General features: G+C 37.1%; 1 protein-coding gene across 5 annotated transcripts in view; it reads right to left on the bottom strand.

Annotated features, from left to right (window-relative positions):
- Positions 1-20,161, bottom strand: part of LOC109093704 (piezo-type mechanosensitive ion channel component 1-like) — a 101,131-nt gene that overhangs the window by 1,471 nt on the left and 79,499 nt on the right. For 3 of the 5 annotated variants that reach the window (XM_042760959.1, XM_042760963.1, XM_042760964.1), the window contains exons 22-50: positions 18,848-19,052; positions 17,707-17,811; positions 15,941-16,097; positions 14,881-15,124; positions 14,697-14,793; positions 13,166-13,332; positions 12,555-12,643; positions 12,367-12,443; positions 11,767-11,844; positions 11,048-11,148; positions 10,833-10,944; positions 10,649-10,732; positions 10,191-10,375; positions 10,000-10,115; positions 9,660-9,824; positions 8,934-9,192; positions 6,406-6,594; positions 5,743-6,058; positions 5,479-5,599; positions 4,446-4,593; positions 3,986-4,200; positions 3,714-3,872; positions 3,436-3,583; positions 2,682-2,870; positions 2,497-2,589; positions 1,778-1,951; positions 1,581-1,702; positions 808-887; positions 82-268 (exon numbers count right to left, since the gene is read on the bottom strand). In XM_042760959.1, coding sequence (XP_042616893.1) covers positions 82-268; positions 808-887; positions 1,581-1,702; positions 1,778-1,951; positions 2,497-2,589; positions 2,682-2,870; positions 3,436-3,583; positions 3,714-3,872; positions 3,986-4,200; positions 4,446-4,593; positions 5,479-5,599; positions 5,743-6,058; positions 6,406-6,594; positions 8,934-9,192; positions 9,660-9,824; positions 10,000-10,115; positions 10,191-10,375; positions 10,649-10,732; positions 10,833-10,944; positions 11,048-11,148; positions 11,767-11,844; positions 12,367-12,443; positions 12,555-12,643; positions 13,166-13,332; positions 14,697-14,793; positions 14,881-15,124; positions 15,941-16,097; positions 17,707-17,811; positions 18,848-19,052 — 4,382 coding nt within the window. Of the gene's footprint in view, positions 1-81; positions 269-807; positions 888-1,580; positions 1,703-1,777; positions 1,952-2,496; positions 2,590-2,681; positions 2,871-3,435; positions 3,584-3,713; positions 3,873-3,985; positions 4,201-4,445; positions 4,594-5,478; positions 5,600-5,742; positions 6,059-6,405; positions 6,595-8,933; positions 9,193-9,659; positions 9,825-9,999; positions 10,116-10,190; positions 10,376-10,648; positions 10,733-10,832; positions 10,945-11,047; positions 11,149-11,766; positions 11,845-12,366; positions 12,444-12,554; positions 12,644-13,165; positions 13,333-14,696; positions 14,794-14,880; positions 15,125-15,940; positions 16,098-17,706; positions 17,812-18,847; positions 19,053-20,161 lie in introns of those variants that run through there. The other 2 variants (XM_042760962.1, XM_042760965.1) reach the window with 2 other exon arrangements.

Genomic DNA, 20,161 nt, shown 5'->3' with positions numbered 1-20,161 from the left:
TCATAGGTTTTACAACTGAGTTTACAGTGAATGCAGTAAAAGCCTGCACTGAATCTCATGAAAGGAATAAAGGCTGTGTACCCGTATCCTGCTAGAAAGCCCAAACTTGGAGGGCTAACTTTGTCATTAAAGATGACCATAGGTAGGACGTCACAGGACCCCTTGCAGTCCGCAATGCTGATGTCCCACCACTCCTGAGCTCCAGTGGTATTCACAGAGGCTTCTCTCATCAGCGACAAAGTCACACTTTGATATCCCTCCTCATCACCTGCCAGGACAAAATAACCAGAATAACATTTCACTTTTCTCTATGTGGTGGAATGTATAGATGTTGATTCCACCCTGTTATGCCACATTCTGCCATTAAGTAATACATAATGAAAATGCCAACTAATACATTATATAACAAAATTGGCAACACTTTACAATAAGGTCCCATTAGTTAATGTTAATTAAGGCATTACCTAACATTAACCAACAATGAATCTGTCAATCAGTGAATATACCAATCATTGAATCCATCCATCCATTCATCTAATATATAAAAACATGTATGATAGACCAAGAAAGATTTGGATATTTAAATCTTAATGTGCATTTAAGTTTTGATGTACATTTGAAGAATATTTAAGTTGGATGTACATATATGATGTTACACATTGTTATCAGTATAAATATTCAGTATGTCTCAAACAGGGTGGAAATTCTCACAATTTTCACAATTCATTGGAAGCAAATTGGGGGAAATTCACTGAGAATGTATTGTGCCTGACTAAAACACTTAAGAGACATTTGAATCTTTTTTACCAACATACAGCTGGCTGACAGGTTTAGCTTCAGCTCCAGTAGGTGCTCTGATGTAGTTCGGAAACATGTGCGGCACATGCCTACGAGAGAATTACAGAGATGATCGAAATTATAGTGAGTCCAAAAACAAGACTGTAAGCATGTCTTTAACACTGGGGGAAACCAATATTTATTTATAACAGGATTAAGAAATAGAGCAATTAAGTATACACTTTTATTTGTATATAGTACCTAATATGTTGAAAATGCAAAACATTTCATGTGACATTCAGTGAGGAATTACATGAATCACATAACTTATACCATATTTTTAATTAAAAACCATCTTCGTTCATATCTTAGAAAAAAAAAGTTGAGTAATTTGCATCACTGTATGGTAAAAAAAAAATAAAAAAAAATTGTTATTGGAATTGTCCATTAGTGAGGATGTTAATACAGTTATAGGATAACATTTTAGTTTAGGGACCAATTCTCACTATTAACTAGTTGCCTATTAACATGCATATTGGCTGTTTATTAATACTTATAAAGCACACATTAATGCCTTATTCAGCATTACCATATTTTAGATCCCTTTTAGTTAGTTTAGTTTTGTTAGTGCCAATAACTTTATAATGAACTGCAATCAAGATTTTGTAAGTGATGAGAGTGAACTGAGAGTGAGAGTGTCTATCATGACTTGGACACCTCACAAATTTTACCTTTGTGAAAAAAATACCATGAGAAGTGTATCTAGGATTGATTTTTTTCCCCCATGCAGTCACAAAACTTACACAGGATCCTTCCGGGTGCCCAAAAGCAGCGAGGCCAGGTCCACTCTGACTGGGTTCTTCGGTGACAAACTGATTGAGTGCCTGTCAAAAGTATGTTCCACTGTCCCACCTTTCCCCAGGTCTTTTAGACACAAACACATAATGAGCATGAGGTCCTGTACTCCCAACAGAAGCATTGTTTTTCTCCATCAAACTGACCTTTGGAAGTTCCAATCCAGACGGAGGGTCATGTCACCTGTGCTGCCAAGCAGCTCCTTTATTAGCTCCTGTCTGCTCGGTGGGCTGATCCGCCACACCGACCCTGAGCTGCCCTCAATGTTGGCTGTGACAATGTCTTCATAGCTGTACATGGTAATAAACTGCATAGCCACCTGTGGACAGATTTTAATATTGGACAAGCTGACTATTATATCTAGTAAAAGTTACAATGAAAAACTAATGTTGTCACATCCTTTTTCGCCCAAACAAAAACCCAGCAAATGTATTGTTAACGCTGGTTTATTTGGAGCGCTCTATTGATCACGTGACCGCGCGGCGACGCTGGCGAGATCAAAGCTTGTCGCACCTCTGTTTTTCCATGGCTCTGGCTTTAACTGTAGTGCTACATTTTACGATTTATGCCACATTAAGTGCGCCGAAAAGGTATTTATTGTTAGAATTTAGTATTAAAACGTACAAAATTTGTAAGCTGAGACTTTGTTTCATATCTCAAGCAGGGTTGACACTTTGGCGTGAGATTTACATGATTTACATTTACTTGTGTCTCACGCCAAATGCGTTAGAGTTGGCAACCCTGCATAATATAATTGTATAACATAATATCAGACACCCTGTTGGTATCAGTATCACTAGCTAACAACTATTATTGAGTGTGATATTGTGAGAATAAGAGATATTACTGTTGATGTCCACTTACAGCATTTTTCCCAAACAGATTGTAAAGATGATTGTAGTCCTGTTCAGTGAAAGGCTGGATGGACTGCTGCTGCACACTCATTGTGAATAAGGGCTGCAGGAAGACACGTGAATCAAATCTCAAATGTAAACTCCCACATGATCCAAGTATTAAACGCTCATACAAATATTACAATTGTATTTTACCTCATAACCGCCAAGCTTGACTGTGACAGTGACATCAACAGGATGGTTAACCACACCCACTACAGATTTAACTAGTGAAATGAAGAGTAGTGGGAACCAAATGATGCAAATGAGGAAAAGAATGATAATGCCGCCCATTCCATACTTGACAATCTTCTTTTTCTTTTGCCCTTTTGGTTGGGGATATTTCTGCAAAGAGAAAGTTTAAGCCCTAAAGTAAGATTATGTACACATTAGAAGCAAATGATGAAGATATGACAATTTCCATGAATTAGGTACCAAACCTAGAAGTCGAAAATAGTGATCAACCTCAAGTAATCAAATAACATATTATATAAGCCATGAGATAATGAGATTTGCCATTTTTGCAACCCTTTAACCAAAATGTGGGACATTAAAGGTTAAAAGGTTTAAAAAGGTTTTGAGTATGAATTGCAAATTTTGTTTAATCTGTCACCCAGTAAAGGAAACACATTTAAATTTTACATTCATGATCATTAAAATTCATTAATAACTAAAAATATCTTATAATATACAAATATTTAATGCTAGATTAACTTTTTTTTTCAAATAATAGTTAAACATATCTATTTAGTCAGTAGTAATGGGACATCGATTTATATTCTGTCTGGAACATTCACTGTTTATCTAGGGTCATATGACTATATATACACCTGAATAAAAAATGAAAAACTAATCAAAAATTTAAGGTACGGGGGAATTTTTTTTTAGCATGTCAAAAAGGACCTGCTACCTTTTCTGTCTCTCGGCTGCACTTGATGATGAAGATATTAGCGTAGATGTCCTCTACACACATCCAGTTGGAGAGAGACAGTGTCGTATCTGTCCAAACCCAGTCCATCACGGCTCGAAGCTCAACTAAAAACGGAACGAGGCGGAACCTGAGGAAACAAATTAATTGCATTTAAGCCTAATCAAAAAAAAAAAAGAAATTGGTGGTTATTATATCATCCTATTAGTAAATAAACTTTTGAGGAAGACACTGAAAAATAAAGAAAAAGAAGTATCCACCCTTGGAAAAGAAAGAGGTTGAGGTGATTGAATTTCTTGGTCAGGAAGTTTCCAAGGATTCGTGTAGGGTAGCCACAACGGATCTGATACGCTGACAAAGTGAAGTAGATGCACTTGAAAAAATACCAGAGCTGGGCCACTGAGTTATGATTGAACATCCTACGAAAATAAAGAAAAATTATAGACTCCTTGAAAATTCTCTCATTTGTCTTTGATCATCAAAGATCACAGAAGTCTTTGCATCTGAACACAGGTGGAAAAGATTCCTTTACCTCTCAGTGACAGCAGGAAGGATGAAGAACATCCACAGGTGGATACCGAAAACCAGTATAACCTGGAAGATGAGCTTTCCCAAGATGCTCTTCCGCAAATAGAGTGCTCGGTCAATGATCATGGTGCTGAACTGAATGAGGAGCATGACTAGAAACGCCTCAGGGACCTGGTCCTCAGACAGAGAGGAGGCTATGTCTGCTGCCGCCGAGTGTTTCTGAGACAGAGCAAACATTTCACTTTCACTTCAAGTCAATAAGTCTATTTAATTTGGTATCCTTAATGCAGTTGCATCTTATTATTTGCATTTAGAGTTCATGTTTTAACTTAGAACAGAACAGACTCAACACAGCAGTTGAGATTTTTTTACTTTCGGATTTGTTCCAAATCATGCCAAATTATGCAAATCCTGTAGGTATTCCAAGATTTTTTGACTAAAGATGTAAGATTTTCTTTACTCACTCCAAAAGCCCAGAAACCGAAGACGATGATGATAAAATCCACCACATCAGTAAGAAACATAAGAGCGTAGACATCAGTAGATGCCCGATACTCTGCATGAAGGATGTTCTGGAAGAATCCACAGGTTGGCTTATAGACATTCTTGACTCTGCACAGATGAAAACACACCACAAGATAAAACGAAAGACAGTCAAACTCAAAATATCTTATAAATTCACATCATGAATTCTACTACAAGATGAGCAGGGACCTGTGACTCAGCAGGGAACTGGTGATATGGCATTGTGTCAATTTCTGGATCATGCTATGTTATATACCAATATTATTTGTATTTCTTTTTAAGTTCAGTGTATGGGTATTCAAAATATATATTTTCTTATCTTGTGCACAGTTCGGATTTTAATGGAATAAAAATAATGGTGTCTTTATAATAAGGTTCTATTTGTTAAGATTAGTTAACTACATTAGCTAACATGAATTAACGAAAAATACTTCTAAAGCATTTATTCATTTCAGTTCATTTCAACATTTTCTAATACATGACTAAGATAAAAAGTTTTCTTTGTTAACCTTATTTAATGGACTTGAGCTAACATGAACAGTTGTATTTTTAACAGAGATCATTAACAAAGATCATAAATATAGTAACACACGTATTGTTCATTGTTAATGTTAGTTAATGCATTAACTAATGGGACCTTATGTGGAGTGTGTGCTGACCAGTGCCATAGCAGACTTTGCCTTCTCGTAGCTTTGCTATGAATGGTGATCTACATTTTTTATATTAATGTGGAAAAACAAGTAAAATATTGCAACTGTGCAATACACAACAACAAAATTTGTTTAATTCAATGCTGGAAAATCCAGTAGTTTTACTATCTGCTAACTGGTCCAATCTGATAATTTATGATTATTAGATGATCTAGACGATTTATCAGGGCTGACAGACCATCAACAAACCAACTAGACTTTGATAAGCTGCAATGATCTAGTCTTTCCTGCTGGCTTGAGACAAAAGCAACAAGAATCTTACATGGATAAGAAAAGTCCTTTGAGTTTTCCTCCAATAGCATTCAATAGTTTTTTACTGGTGTCCTCGCTGCATTTCTTTGACTTCTTTTTCTTCTTCTTCTTTGGCTCTTTCTGTCTAGTGTCTGTGAGAGGATTGTTTATATACATGTCAAAATAACACTACACATAACAGCTAAAGGTAACTAGTACAATCTTATAGACATAATTTAGGTATTTTAAATATATAATTATATACTGTAATCAATTTTTTTTTTTTTCAACAGACCTTCTTCTGGCTGTTTTTTCTTGCGGAAGCGAAGGAAACGACTCTTATTCTTTCCACCCTCCTTCACTGTATCAAGGGTTTCTGTGGTATTTGTTTGTATGTTGAGCTCTGGGTCAGTCTGTAATTCAGCATCGGTCGGTGTTTCTGTCGATGGTGTCATTGACAGCACCTTCGTGTCGGGCTCTGGCTGTGCTCGGCTGTCCTCTTCATCTGAGAGTTGAATGACTTTCTCGTCTCTTTCATTCTTGCTCATCTCCGCAGAAGAAACATTGCTCTTCTCTTCCAGAGGGCCGTCTTGGTCCCAGAGACCATAACGCTGAGAGAGACAAAGTGAAAAAAGTATAATCACGAACAAACTAGATGTCAAGTCATAATATAAGACAAACTGTGTTTGTAGATTGTAAATCTTCACAGAAACTACACCGTCATGGTAAAATAAGATTGATTATGAATTTCATATAGAATGCCCTGATGTGTCAACATTGGATTTTATTTTAAAATTAGGCATGCAAAGGTAACTTCAATACTAATGCAATTCTTCAGAATTGGAAGAGATTTAAAATAGAAACAATGAATATTTTAACTATGCTTTTAATACGGTATGCATCTGAAACTAGTCTAGGCTTGTTTTTTTGTTTTTTTTGAGTAGGCCAGATTGAATACCTGGAGAAGTGACCGGTGAAAGAAGAGGGCCAATAGCTGGAGCAAATCATAACGGATGTAGTTGTCAGTTTTCTCCAGGCCCAGGATGCGAGGAGGGAAGAATGGCTTGTCCTCATTTAACTTCAGCTCATTCTCAGTATTCCACGGGAAGAAGCCAAACTGAAACAGGTATTTGACTACCACCATGATCTGAGGGAAACACAACAGGACAGAGACACACAATAAGTTGTTATTGTTCCACCCGCAACTGCTTGGCAATGTTTTAAAGCTTTCAAAAGAATGTCCCTTTTATACAGAAAAGCATTTTCTGCTGTAAACAATAGGTCATACCAGCGTAACCCTATAAAGCCTACAGTACCATATTTGATACACAAGGACCTCTAAATGATCATAACATGATAAAACTTTGCTGAAAAAAAAATGTTGTACACGATCTACACATACCTTCTGTCGTCTGATTGATAGTTATACTTTTTTGAGCAAGTAAAAGGCCTTTTAGTGTAATTCTAAAAAACCTTCTACCCCTTCAGGTTGTGGTACATGTGTCTTTTTGCAGTGAAATCTTTGTAGATTTTTCTAAAGTAAACATTAGAATAATGTTTTCAAGATAAACACTTACTGGACTGAAGAACCTTAAGACTATCCATACATTAATTAATTGATTATATTTATAGTTTCATTAAACTGTTCCTTTTCTGACTATTATTTCATGTCAAGCTTTACAGGGTTAATCCAATCAAGCTGTTTTTGAAACATAGCAGTTGGTTTATTTATGGCCCAAGGTGGTCTACCAGCCTTAATCAACTTGACCAAAATAGTCCACTAGGTTAACCTCAGTTATTAAACCTTTGACAAGAGAATATAAATAAAGATTTCATGAAAAAAATGTTTACTTTTTAAAGGTAATAGTGTTTTATATATACTGTATAAAATAAACTAAAAAGCATTATCATGAACACAATATAATGATAGTGCACTGTAGGGCTGGGCGATATATCGCATGCGATTGTCACGCGCATTTCGTCAGTAAAGCCGGTTCCCTGATTACCGCTAAATCGCCATCACCTGCTTTTAAATGGAGCGGCATTTAATAGACAGAGCCGTAGATCACTGACAAGCTACGCAATATCGCATTCATTATCGCAGATGAATCGCCTTCGATAATGAACGCGATATTGCGTAGCTTGTCAGTGATCTCCCCCTCTGTCTATTAAATGCCACTCCATTTGAAAGCAGGTGATGGTGATTTTGCGGTAATCAGGGAACCGGCTTTACTGACGAAATGTGCGTGACAATCGCATGCGATATATCGCCCAGCCCTAATACACTGAACAAAATTATAAACGCAACCCTTTTGTTTTTGCCCCCATTTTTCATGAGCTGAACTCAAAGTTCTAAGACTTTTTCTATGTACACAAAAGGCCTATTTCTCTCAAATATTGTTCACAAATCTTTCAAAATCTGTGTTAGTGAGGATAATCCATCCACCTCACAGGTGTGGCATATCAAGATGCTGATTAGACCGCATTATAATTGTACAGGTGTACCTTAGGCTGGCCACAATAAATGGCCACTCTAAAATGTGCAGTTTTACTGTGTTGGGGGACCGGTGCGGAGGGCAACAGCTCTGGTAGACATTCCTGCAGTCAGCATGCCAACTGCACTCTCCCTCAAAACTTGCGACATCTGTGGCATTTTGCTGTGTGATAAAACTGCACATTTTAAGCCCCTTTCACACTGTGATTCCGGAAAATACATGGGTAATGTGTCCCGGCAATGGTCGCTAGATTTTGCCCCTTTCACACTGCCAGTGATTACCCGGAATATGTGTGTGCGTTCACACACAACCCATAAAGGTCCCGTGAAGACACTTGATATCAGGGTGTGACGTGTAATGTACGAGTCGAAAATGCTAGGCACGTTAACTTTTACTGAAGCTGGCGAAAAATATCAGCTTAAGCGCGGAAAGTGAGGAACTAACTGATCTCTGCTTCGTTACAGTTTGCACATATTTGTTTCGTTGCAAACGTTGATCTGCCTTCAAAACACGCTAAAAGAGTTGCGCGATAACGTGCGTCATCACTACGACACGGCATTAGTTCTGGCTTTTGTTCACACAGCGCTCGTTCCGGGACTGAACCCGGCAATGTTACTAGGTCCCCAACCCAGGATCAGTCCCGGAATCAATCCCAGGACGTGTTTGCGTTCACACAGAAGGCGACCCGGCAATGTTCTGGCAATTTTCCGGGTCTCACGTGCAGTGTGAAAGGGGCTTTAGAGTGGCCTTTTATTGTGGCCAGCCTAAGGCACACCTGTCATGCTATTCTAATCAGCATCTTGATATGCCACACCTGTGAGGTGGATGGATTAGCTCGGCAAAGGAGAAGTGCTCACTAACACAGATTTAGACAGATTTGTGAACAATATTTGAGAGAAATTTTAACATTTTAAATATTTTTTATTATCTGAAACATATCGGAATCAAATCACAAAGTCAGTTTTACAAAGGCATTGTCCATTCTTCCCACCTCTGTATAGATGATAGCCGTCATCCAGAACCTCTTGGAAGGTCGTGGCACAGACAGCATTGCCCAAAGAAAGACGAGGATTGGCAGCACCAGTGAGATGACAGAGGCTGTCACCAGGTTATTGAGCACAATAATGAAATAACAGACCAGCTCTGAGTGGGCCGCCAGAACATTATAGAGCGCAAAGAGCAGCTTCAGCAGTCGGTTCTGAGACGAGTAGAATTCACGACTCTGTATCAACTCCTCAACACTGAACGGCCTGGAACAGAGAACACAGAGACAATAACTAAACTGCAGAAACTTTTTTTACATAAAAAATGAAGCCTATTTAATAACAACATCAATACACAGTTTCTCCATTAATGTAAAGCAAAAAGGTTTTATTCACATAATGTGAAATGTAAAAAATATATATTTACACTGTAAATCATTTATACATCACACTGCTTTTTAATGCTGAGTTTATTAATTTTTTAAGATTTTAATGATAAAAAAATAACTGTCAATAACACAAAAAAATCGAATTTCAGTTCGATTAAAATGTATTTTTAAATCACTTTAAAAACACCAGCGCATACCAAAGTGCTGTACAACTTAAAGAATCTAAGTATGAAGACATGGTCCTAAACAGATTTTCTTACTCTAGACATGTTTTCTTGAGTTTCACCCTTTAATAAAGGCAGGAGATCATACAGTCATGTCATTCAAAGCATTTGAAAGCAGCACCTCTCTGAAATCAGTTCACTTGCAGTTCTGGAGCGTCGAGGGTGGTGGGTGTGTTGGCTGTAAAAAGGTTCCGTATCAAGCTCTAATGTGAGTTCAGAGGACAGAGTTGTGCTGCTGAAGTCACAGGACTTTGGAAAATCACCCAATGTTTCCAACTCAACCACACTGCAAAAGACCAGATCACAAATCAGATGAGTAAGCTGGTGATAGTGACCATTTAAAGTCATTGTACAAAAGGTCATTTGTATATTACAGATGAGCAAACTCTCTAAAAATTACATTATCCAATTCCTGGTTATATACACATACTATCCATCCCTGCTGGGCAGGTCAGACTTACTTGACATTACTGTTGAAGCGAACATTGTCTGTGTCAGTTTCATCGAGACATGTCTCAACAGTGAGATTCTCACTGTCCTGTGATATCTGATCATCCATGGGCTCTCTGGAGGGTCTCTGTGGATGGCACAAAATTCATGAGAACAGTGCCAACGACACATTGGATGTTGTTTGTTTGAGTGAGTTACCCACCTGGCTGATGTTGTGAATGAAGAGGTAGCGCTCCTCAGAGAGGACCATGGAAGTGTCTACATACTGCTTTGTGAGCAAGTTAAGCCACATAGTGAATCCGTCCACCATGGCCAGGAAAAGCACCCACAGGAACTTCAGTATGTCCAGAATCCTCTGCACTATGTCACTGCCAGTGGCTTGAGATGCTGTAAAATCAGAATGATGCACTGGGATGTCATGTGAAATTCAAGGCAACACAAGCCTTTGCCCTGTTTTTCAGATGCTTACAGTTAGGTGGTAATATTTTCAAATGGCTATGCCATTAACCTAGATGTGTTCTTATTTAGGTAGCTAGCTATACACTATATATTTTCATAATTTAACTACAATTACTTGCTCAGCAAAACTCTCCTCAAATTGTTGCTCTACCATAAGATCTGAAAGAGAAAACTGACCAAAAGATGACAGAGTTTACTTACCTGTATCATCTCCTTCCTCTTGCATCTCCTCCACTTCTTTGGAGTTCCCATCAAAAACTGCTTCACCCTCCTCAGCGTCATCTGCTAACCACAGAGAGAAATAGACAACTCAGTATTAATTTGTAATATGATGAAGTCTGCAGCTGATTGCTTTGTTTCTCTGCTATATAGGTCAATGTTTAACCTGTAGCCTGAGAGGTTTGTTGTTTCTTTGCTTCCGCTCTCTGCTCTCTCTGCCTCTGCTGACGGTCTTTCAGGGCTTCTTTTGCACTGGTGACCCAAGCCTGGTATGCCAGCTGTGGAAAACAATTTATACACATAAACTTTACAAAATTATCTCTAGAAAAACTGCCTTACCAAATTTAGAAGAGAGAACAAACTCAACACAAAGCGTGTCACCTGAAAGGCAGTCTGTTGACGAGGCTTCTGTTCCTCCTGAACGGATTCGTCTTCCTCTCCGCTGTCAGACTCAAACATGTAGTATTCCCCAGAATGCAGCACAAACAAAAACATCATACACTTACTTAAACTCAGCTCTAGCAGCACTGTTGCATTCTGAATCCTTTGCTCTCTTTCCAGAAAATATGTTCAAACCCCTCTGATGCATGGTTTCCAGTGGACCAGGGTCATTAGAGTTAACTAAAACTATAAAATATATTTTTGTGACTTCAAATAAAATAAACAACATGTCTCATTTTCTTTAGATAGACTTGATGTATAAAATAAAAACTAAAAAATAAGTATAAATTTAAAAATGTATAGATATATTTATAACTAATAAAAAGGAAAAAACACTATAAAACAAAAACTCTCTCTCTCTCTCTCTCTCTCTATCTATCAAAAAAAAACTCTCTCTCTCTCTCTCTCTCTCTATCTATCTATCTATCTATCTATATATATATATATATCTATATATATATATATCTATATATATATAGATATATATATATATATATAAACTACAATAGTTACTAAAAGGTACTAAAATAACACTGGAGTGTACAGAAATGTATTATATCTAAACCGAAGACTACCATCTTCATATGATAAGAAATTATTTGAAGACTCTGGCAGGGCTAAGCTTGACAAGACAGTACAGCAGCTGATTTTGAGCATACCAGTTGCATGGTCCATCCAAGGATACTGCCAACCTTTGGACTTTGATAGCTGTCTCCCCTTCTTCTGTTCCTTGGAGTCTGTGAGGTAAAATATACATGTAAGTAATATTATGACTGATGCACACGCACAAGTAACTCTGCACAGAAATGACTCATGTCATTCCATTCATTTAGAAATTTACTATCCCAACTGCCAGAGCTCTAGAACTTTATTCATGTATCCATGTGATATCAAAGACACTGTTTTTTACATCTTGAAAGCGATGCACCAAGTTTGTATATTGCGAAGTGTGAATGAGATTTGAGAGTGATGGCAAAAGAAAAGAATGTCATATAGATCTGATGAGTACACAAAAAAAAATAGTAAAGTGATAGAATGTTCATATGTGGGCCAACCAGCATTTGAAATATTCTTGATAATTTGATAATTCTTACCTACAAGAGTATAATTCTCTGTTTAATGCACTTTACCGTATTAAAATCCATTCTATAGAATTCCACAGATTTACCCACACAATTGGAACCACAACAATTAAGCATAGTTATTTCAAACCACAGCTGATCAAAGTTATGTTAGTTTAAATGGTAATGCATTTGAACCTGACGGCTGCTCCTCTATATCTGAAGTTTTACGTCCTTCTTTATATTTCTGCTGTTTGTCACGTATGCGTTTCATCCTGAGGAAAAAAAAGATAGAACATATATATCGTGACTAGAGCTCAGGAAGGACATAGTGACAGTTTTTGATTGATTATGATTAAAAAAAAAAGGACAAAGTGTTAACTTACGATTCCCTTAGCTGCTGAATTGACTTCTTCTCTGCCCGCTGATGGAAATGCATGTTCTTTATAATGCTTGCTCGGAACAGCTCGAAACCTTAATGCACACACGCGAAAAATCAGGTCAGAAAATAAATTTTATATGTTAGAAATACCCTAACTTATTCACTTAATCACTGGTTTTGTTGTATTCCACTCAACTTTGAAAGTCAATTTTTTTAAACTTTTCATACTTTGTAAAGTGCAACACAATGCCAATTGAAGTTAGATTTCAGGATGAAAACATTTGAGTTCATCCTGTGTATACTACTATCCTGTAGTAGATGTACGCAGTTAATGATTAACATTCAAGCTAAGAAAGTTATTACAAAATAATAACTAATAATAATGAATAAATTGTTTGCATAGACAATGTAATTTGTCTGTTAACAGTCGTTCACTTGAAATAAAAATGCTAGCATTGCTATTTTGTTTCTTTATACATCATCTTCAGAGAATCAGACAAGAGAAGACTAGGATTGTAAGTCTGATATATGAAGTAGGAATTTCTCACACCTGACTTTGAATGGAATGCATTAAAAAACTGCCCCTTCTGATGTGTCCAGCAGGGGGCGAACTTACTGAGAGGCTTGTCGCGCTGATGCTTGAAGATCTGCTGATACGTGCAAGAAATAAAAACTGAGGAAGACTCTCCTCTGAAGCAGGAGGAAGAAGAAACAGATACTGTCCCAAATAATGCCAGCTTCTTCCACAGGCAGTGAGCATTCATTATCAGACACTGAATTAGCTGAGGAAGAAACACATACACACAAAAATGATTACATCTGACTGTACTGTGGTCTGTGATGTGGCTTATTCAAAGATATTTAAAACGTTGTGCACATGCCCTAGAAAAATAATTCAAATGGTGGAAAAAAAGGATCTCATCTCATACATGTGCATTTTAAAGACAAGCATTGGCCTGCTTGTTCTGTTCATTTAAGAAGCAAGTTCGTCTCGTTACTACAAATACTTCTATCATCGAATATTTGAATATATTTTCATATTTTAAATTAGCTGACATTTGCCTACAGTAGCTGACTAAAGACTTAATCAGATTGATTTAAAAGTATGAACATGTTTTTGAAGAGTACAAATTAAATTTAAAAAAGAGATAGAAGGGTGTGCAAGGAACAAAGTTTTAGAACTACGGCTTTAGGAAGCTGCCTAGTAATACAAGAAAAAAAACTTAAACTGAATATAAATCTTAATACCTTAAACAGTAAATTAAACTTAAGTCAAGTAAATTTAACTTGCGTTCTGATGGGTCAATTACCACACTAAGCAGGCAAATACTTTTATATAATAAATTTCATTACATGATATTTCAGTTTTGGCCATGAGAACATAACAGCACTTCTATGTCTCTCAAAACACTGTGCTCTCTTTTTATATTAACACAATTTGGAATAAATAATTGCCACCATCTTGTGAGTACTTAATTCAATATTTTTACTATAGACAAAAACAAAGAATGTTGTAGTTTTTATGTAAAATAATGCAACAATGTACTAGGGCTGCCCTCAACTAAATTATCTACTTGACTAGTAGTCAACTAAACAAAGGATTAGTTGACTAATCACACGTTTATATTCATTTAACATATTAAATATATACTGGGGGGTGGAGAACTATACCATAATTAGCCTTTAATATATAGTCTATTCGGAACTCAATACGCTGAGTTTTGCTGCGTTTGGGTTTTGTGGCGCACTCCAGTGCATGGAGACAGAGACGACAGAAACCGTGTCCTGTTTGTTTTCTTTATCTTACAAAAGCATGTCTTGTTAATATTGTAAGTGTAAACAAATAAAAGCAGACCCTTTACAGTATAACTCTTATCTGTATGAGCAGAAATGATGGCGTATTTTGTTTCCACTGTTACCAGGAAAAAATGCCAGTGATCACACCGGTGCCACCATGTCATGCAGTAAGGTCGCTAATAGTATCCACACTCTGCACACTTGGATATGCACCTAACTTTTAGTCGACTATTAGGGGAACAGCCCTTCAATGTACTTTGACAACAAGATAAAGAGGTGGTGCACTGTGGGAAAAAAAGAATTTGTGAACCACTGCTCAAGGACAACCCAGAAGTAGTGTAAAACTTACGGTCATAGTAGCCTTTGACTGTGCACACCAGACTAAAGAGCTGAATTATCCAGCAGAAGTTCTTCTGCATCTTCAACACAAACACACATGCTAGGATCTAAGACAAAAACAGATATGTTGTAAGAAAGTTGTTCTCTTTGTAGCTATTTGGCTGAGTCAGCTCAATGAAGGACTGCTCACTCACAGACAGGATGTTCTTGGAAATGATCACAGCCACATTGTACATGATCAGACAGTCCCACATGACCAGACGTGTACGTGATGGCTTGATCAGCAGCCGTGTGCCGAAGAGCAAGAAGAAGAAGCAGGCCATAAGATACCCCAACCCAAACACACTGATCCGAGTGGCTCCGGTCACAAACACCACCGACAGCACAAACCAGAACATGTACCGGAACACCAGGACCTTTGCCATGTCCAGATAGCACTTCAGTACATAGAGAAAGACACGCAGATGTTATTTTTAATACAAGAAATTAATGAAGAAAATAGTTCCTAAAAATGATAAAATATAACAGAGCTGGTGCCAGAGCAAGGGCGACAGGTGGTGAGCGTGCAATCACGTGCAGTCGCTTATCTAAAAATGTACCAAGATGTAGTTGAACAGTTTCTTTATCTAAACAGATTTGGAGAAATTTAGCATTGCATTACTTGCAATAATGGATCCTCCGCAGTGAATGGGTGTCATTAGAATGAGAGTTCAAACAGCTGACAAAACCATCCCAATTTTTACTCCAGCTCATCAATTAATATCTTGTGAAGTGTAAAACTGTGTTTGTAATAAATCCATCAAGATGTTTTTAACTTCAAATCATTGCTTCTGTACGGATTTTAGCCAGAAGCAACAGTTTAAAGTTAAAATGCCTGATGGATCTCTTTCTTACAAACACAGCTTTTCACTTCACAAGATGTTAATTGATGGACTGGAGTCATGTGGATTACTTGTGGATTATTGTGATGTTTTTATCAGCTGTGTGGACTCTCATTCTGACGGTACCCGTTCACTGCAGAGTGAGTCCAATAGTGAGTAAGTGCTGTACTGTATTTCAGTATTTCCCCAGTCTGTTCTGTCGACAAAATAAACTCATCTACATCTCGGATGGCATGAGGGTGAGTACATTTTCTGCATCTTTTTTTTTCTTAATTTTTGGGTGAATTATTCCTTTAAAGCTCCTTTTGCACTAGGTCCATGACAAAGCTGTTTTCATTTCTCATTCTTTACTAAAGTACACACAATGTGTTACCTGCAGTTGATGAAGTTTGGGGCTGGGTTGAAGGGCATATCCTCCATGGGGTCAGGGTTGTCTTTGTTCTCTCCTCCCATGACCATCCACTCTTCCTTTTTCTCATTTTCAAACACAGCCCACTGCTGAGAGGCACACATCAGCAGAAGGAAGTCCGCTGCAACAGAACATTTTGTAAACATTTTATGTATTTTGGAAGGGCCTCAAATTACACTGTATCTACCTTATTTTTCAAAGCAGAATTCAATAGCTACTAATGGTAAATAACCAGAAGAACAGCAGAGCAGTAACAAATGGTGAAACTATTTCCACTACAAAAGGACGGACGGACAGATGAAAAGGTTTTTGAGGAAAACATTCCAGGATTTTTCTCCATATAATGGACATCAATAGGGATCAAGGGGTTGAAGGGTCAAGGGGTACAAACTGCAGTTTCAATGCAGCTTCAAAGGGCTCTACACGATCCCAGCTGAGGAGTTCTGGTCTTATCTAGCAAAACGATCAGTCATTTTCTACAGAAAATAAAAATGTATATACTTTTAACCACAAGTGCTTTTCTGGCACTAGCTCTGCGATGCGTGACAGCAAATTCCCGCATTACGTAATCCCATTGGAAAGATAACGTGCGGTTAGCTCTTTGTCTGTGTACTCTGGTTCAGAACGGTAGGGTGGATGAAAAACTCCATCTCATTTTCTCCTCCAACATCAAAATTATCAGACATAGCTGTTTTGCCTATTTTGGTAAAGGGCATTTGACTTTCTTTGTATGTTCATTTTGTAAACACTGGGTCAGTGCTTTCGCCTACGTCACGCGTGACCTTTCCAACGTGACTACGTACTGCATGAGGTCAAGCTAGTGCACAATGAGCAGTAAATTATCAGGACATTTTTATTCTGAAAGTGAACTAATCCTTTACGCATCACCTAAAATAGAATTTAAGGCTATGTTTACACAACGATGTAGTCAAAAACTGAAAGTTTTTCCCTTGTAATTTTAAAAAGTTTCACATATACACAACAAAGTTTTCAAAACAATTTGCGTTTACACATATTGGCGAAAATGGCCAAAAATGCTGTATTATTTATGCCAGGACATTAGTAAACAGTACATATAGGGAAATGACGATTATATGTTGCATATGATGCGTCTCCGCTGTTGGTTGTAATATTGGTGAAGTAAATCCACACTTTGCTGAAGAAGCGTTATCAAACTATTGAGCAGCAACAGCACTACCATGTACTCTGCCATTGTTGTGCATGTTTGTTCGTGCTTGCCTTTAAAATCAACACGTACTGCGCATGTCTACATACCTAACATGTACTACGCACATGTATGTTGTCACCGTTAACGATTCCTGTATTGGGTGTTACACGGAAATGCAAAAATATAAGTTTTCAGTCCCCAAAACGCTGTTGTCGTGTAAACGAACAGGCAAAACTCATAAAAAGTTTCCTGTTTTTGTCTGAAAACGTCGTGTAAACTTTACTTGATAAACTAGGTTTTGATGTTCTTTTGGTTTTAAATAATAAAACAACCTTTCTATTCAAAACAGAACAATGAAAAGTCATTGTTCTTAAAAAAGTTTTAGAATGATTTGTTTGCAGATCCCACTTGATTTGATATTTTAAAGTCTAATGTAACAACAGTCATACATTTTTAATATGGCTTAAATGACCATATACGTTTTGAGGCCACTATAGGTAGGATAACTGGTGAGTAATTTTATTGCTGTTCTGTTGGTTGTTCAGTTGAAGGCGTCACTTACATATGAGGTTCCTAGAGTTGGGGATGGTGTAGAAGTCAGGTAAGTAGATCCATTTAACCAGAGCTGAATGGATAGTTACAGATGTTTTCCATCTCCAAGGGTAATCTATAGCCATGTGAGACAGGTCAAGTTACCAGAGTGAGGTCACTTACCGAGAAAACTTGTATTAATACTAAGCAGCATAGAAAACATAGACAGTTAATCTGTGGTATCTCATGGTCACTGTACATATGCATCAGACAGCTGTCTATAGATATTGCAGTGTTTTGCTGTTACGCACCAGCTGACTTACACTGGTCTTAGGTCAAATAAAGTCAAGTCAAATTTATTTGTATAGTGCTTTTCACAATACACATCGTTTCAAAGCTTTACAGAAAATGTCATGTTAATATTAATAGCATCTTAATATCTTAATTTCTTATAGTCCAATTTAGCAGGGTGAAAATGCTACAAGCAGTTGACATATGCTATATATATATCATCCTATGCAACTATACACCATGTTTGAATGCGGATATAGTTAGATATGCTACCCAGTTTTATGTAAAGAGCTGGGCAATAATATAGTTAGATTTTACAGAAAACATTCGAAATTTGCTTATATATATATATATATATATATATATATATATATATATATATATATATATATATATATATATATATATATATATATATATATATACACACACACACACACATATTTATATACACATATTGAGTGTACTGTATGCATGCAAAGATTGGATATAACATATACTCAAACTTTATATAAAGTTAATATAGTCACACTTTCCGATGATATAACAATTATTAATTATTTATGCTAGTTAGAGGGGTTTTGGACACTCAATAAGCAGGACAGATTGAGAGACCAACAGCCTAACCAGCTAAATACCAGCTTGGCTGTTAAAAACAGTTAATCTTTTAAAAAAGCATTGTGTTCTGTTCCATTTCATTGCCAGATGCTGAAAATTTTTTAAACCAAGAACCCTACTTGTGTGAATGTCCAAACAAAACAAGGCTGTGCAACCCACATATTCCTTTAACGTTAAACAAGAATGATTGCTGTTAAAGTGATATGCTAATTTTAATATTTAGCCAGACATCACTATTGTTTTGAATAGAGTGGTAGACTCACCTATACAGAGGGCGGGAGGGATGCCCACACACAGAACATATTGGTATATCATGAAGACAACCAGAAACAGGCAGTATTTTGACCAGATCTTAGCAATGGCTGCTCTGCGCCGCTGCACCATGATGGCTACCAACCAACAGCCATGGATAATAACCAGGAAGTTCATACGCTGGCCAATAACATTCATAGTCATGAGGAAGCAGATCTAAAGGTGAAAGTGATGCACAAGTTATCATTAGATTTAATGTTTGTGCTTTGATAGCAACTGATATTGAGAAATGGTTTGACATATCAATTCTGAAATTTGCATAAACATGCATATACAGTGGGTATAGAAAAGAATCACCCCCCTTTAAAACACAAATCACATTTTGTTGTTTGCAGCCTGAAATGAAGATGGACACAGTTTTTGTTTCATCCAGCTATATTTACTCAGTGCAACTTATAACATCCAAGTGAAATATATAACATAAACGTAAAAAAAAAAAAAAAAAAAAAAAAAAAGGGTTATTAAATTATTAATAATTATTACAAAAAAAACACATTCACTGAGTTGGAAAATGGATCACCCCCTTGTGTCAGTATTTTGTTGAACCATCTTTTGCTTTAATTAATGCCTTTAGTCTGTTGGGATTTTTTATTTTTTTTTTACCTTTCTCCATATAGCGCTTCAAACAAAAAAGATTGCGTCAAAGCAACTGAACAACATTAATTAAGAAAACAGTGTGTCAATAATGCAAAATGACAGTTAAAGGCAGTTCATCATTGAATTCAGTGATGTCATCATGCAGCTCAGTTCAGTTTAAATAGTATCTGTGCAATAATTTGCAATCAAGTCAATGATATCGCTGTAAATGAAGTGTCCCCAACTAAGCAAGCCAGAGGCGACAGCGGCAAGGAACCAAAACTCCATCGGTGACAGAATGGAGAAAAAACCTTGGGAGAAACCGGGCTCAGTCGGGGGGCCAGTTCTCCTCTGACCAGGATTTGTCTCTACTAACTTTGCACATCTAGACTTTGCAATATTTTCCCACTGCAGAACTGCTCAAGTTCAGTTAAATTTGATGGTGACTGCTCGTGGACTGCAGTCTTCAAGTCATTCCAAAGATTTTCAGTGGGGTTTAAGTCTGGGTTCTGACTAGGCCATGAAAGGACATTCACCTTTTTTCCTCCTTCAACCACTGTGTGGTCAGTTTTGCTGTGTGCCCTGGGTAATTGTCATGTTGGAAGGTAAACCTTCTTCCCATTCAAAACTCTCTGGCAGAGGGCAGCAGATTTTCCTCAAGAATTTGATGGTATTTTGCCCCATTAATG

The sequence above is a fragment of the Cyprinus carpio genome, chromosome A7 (genome assembly GCF_018340385.1).
Source record: "Cyprinus carpio isolate SPL01 chromosome A7, ASM1834038v1, whole genome shotgun sequence".
NCBI classification, from domain to species: Eukaryota; Metazoa; Chordata; class Actinopteri; order Cypriniformes; family Cyprinidae; genus Cyprinus; species Cyprinus carpio.
Note: the sequence above shows the minus strand (reverse complement) of the source record. Positions and strands in the feature narration are given on the sequence as shown.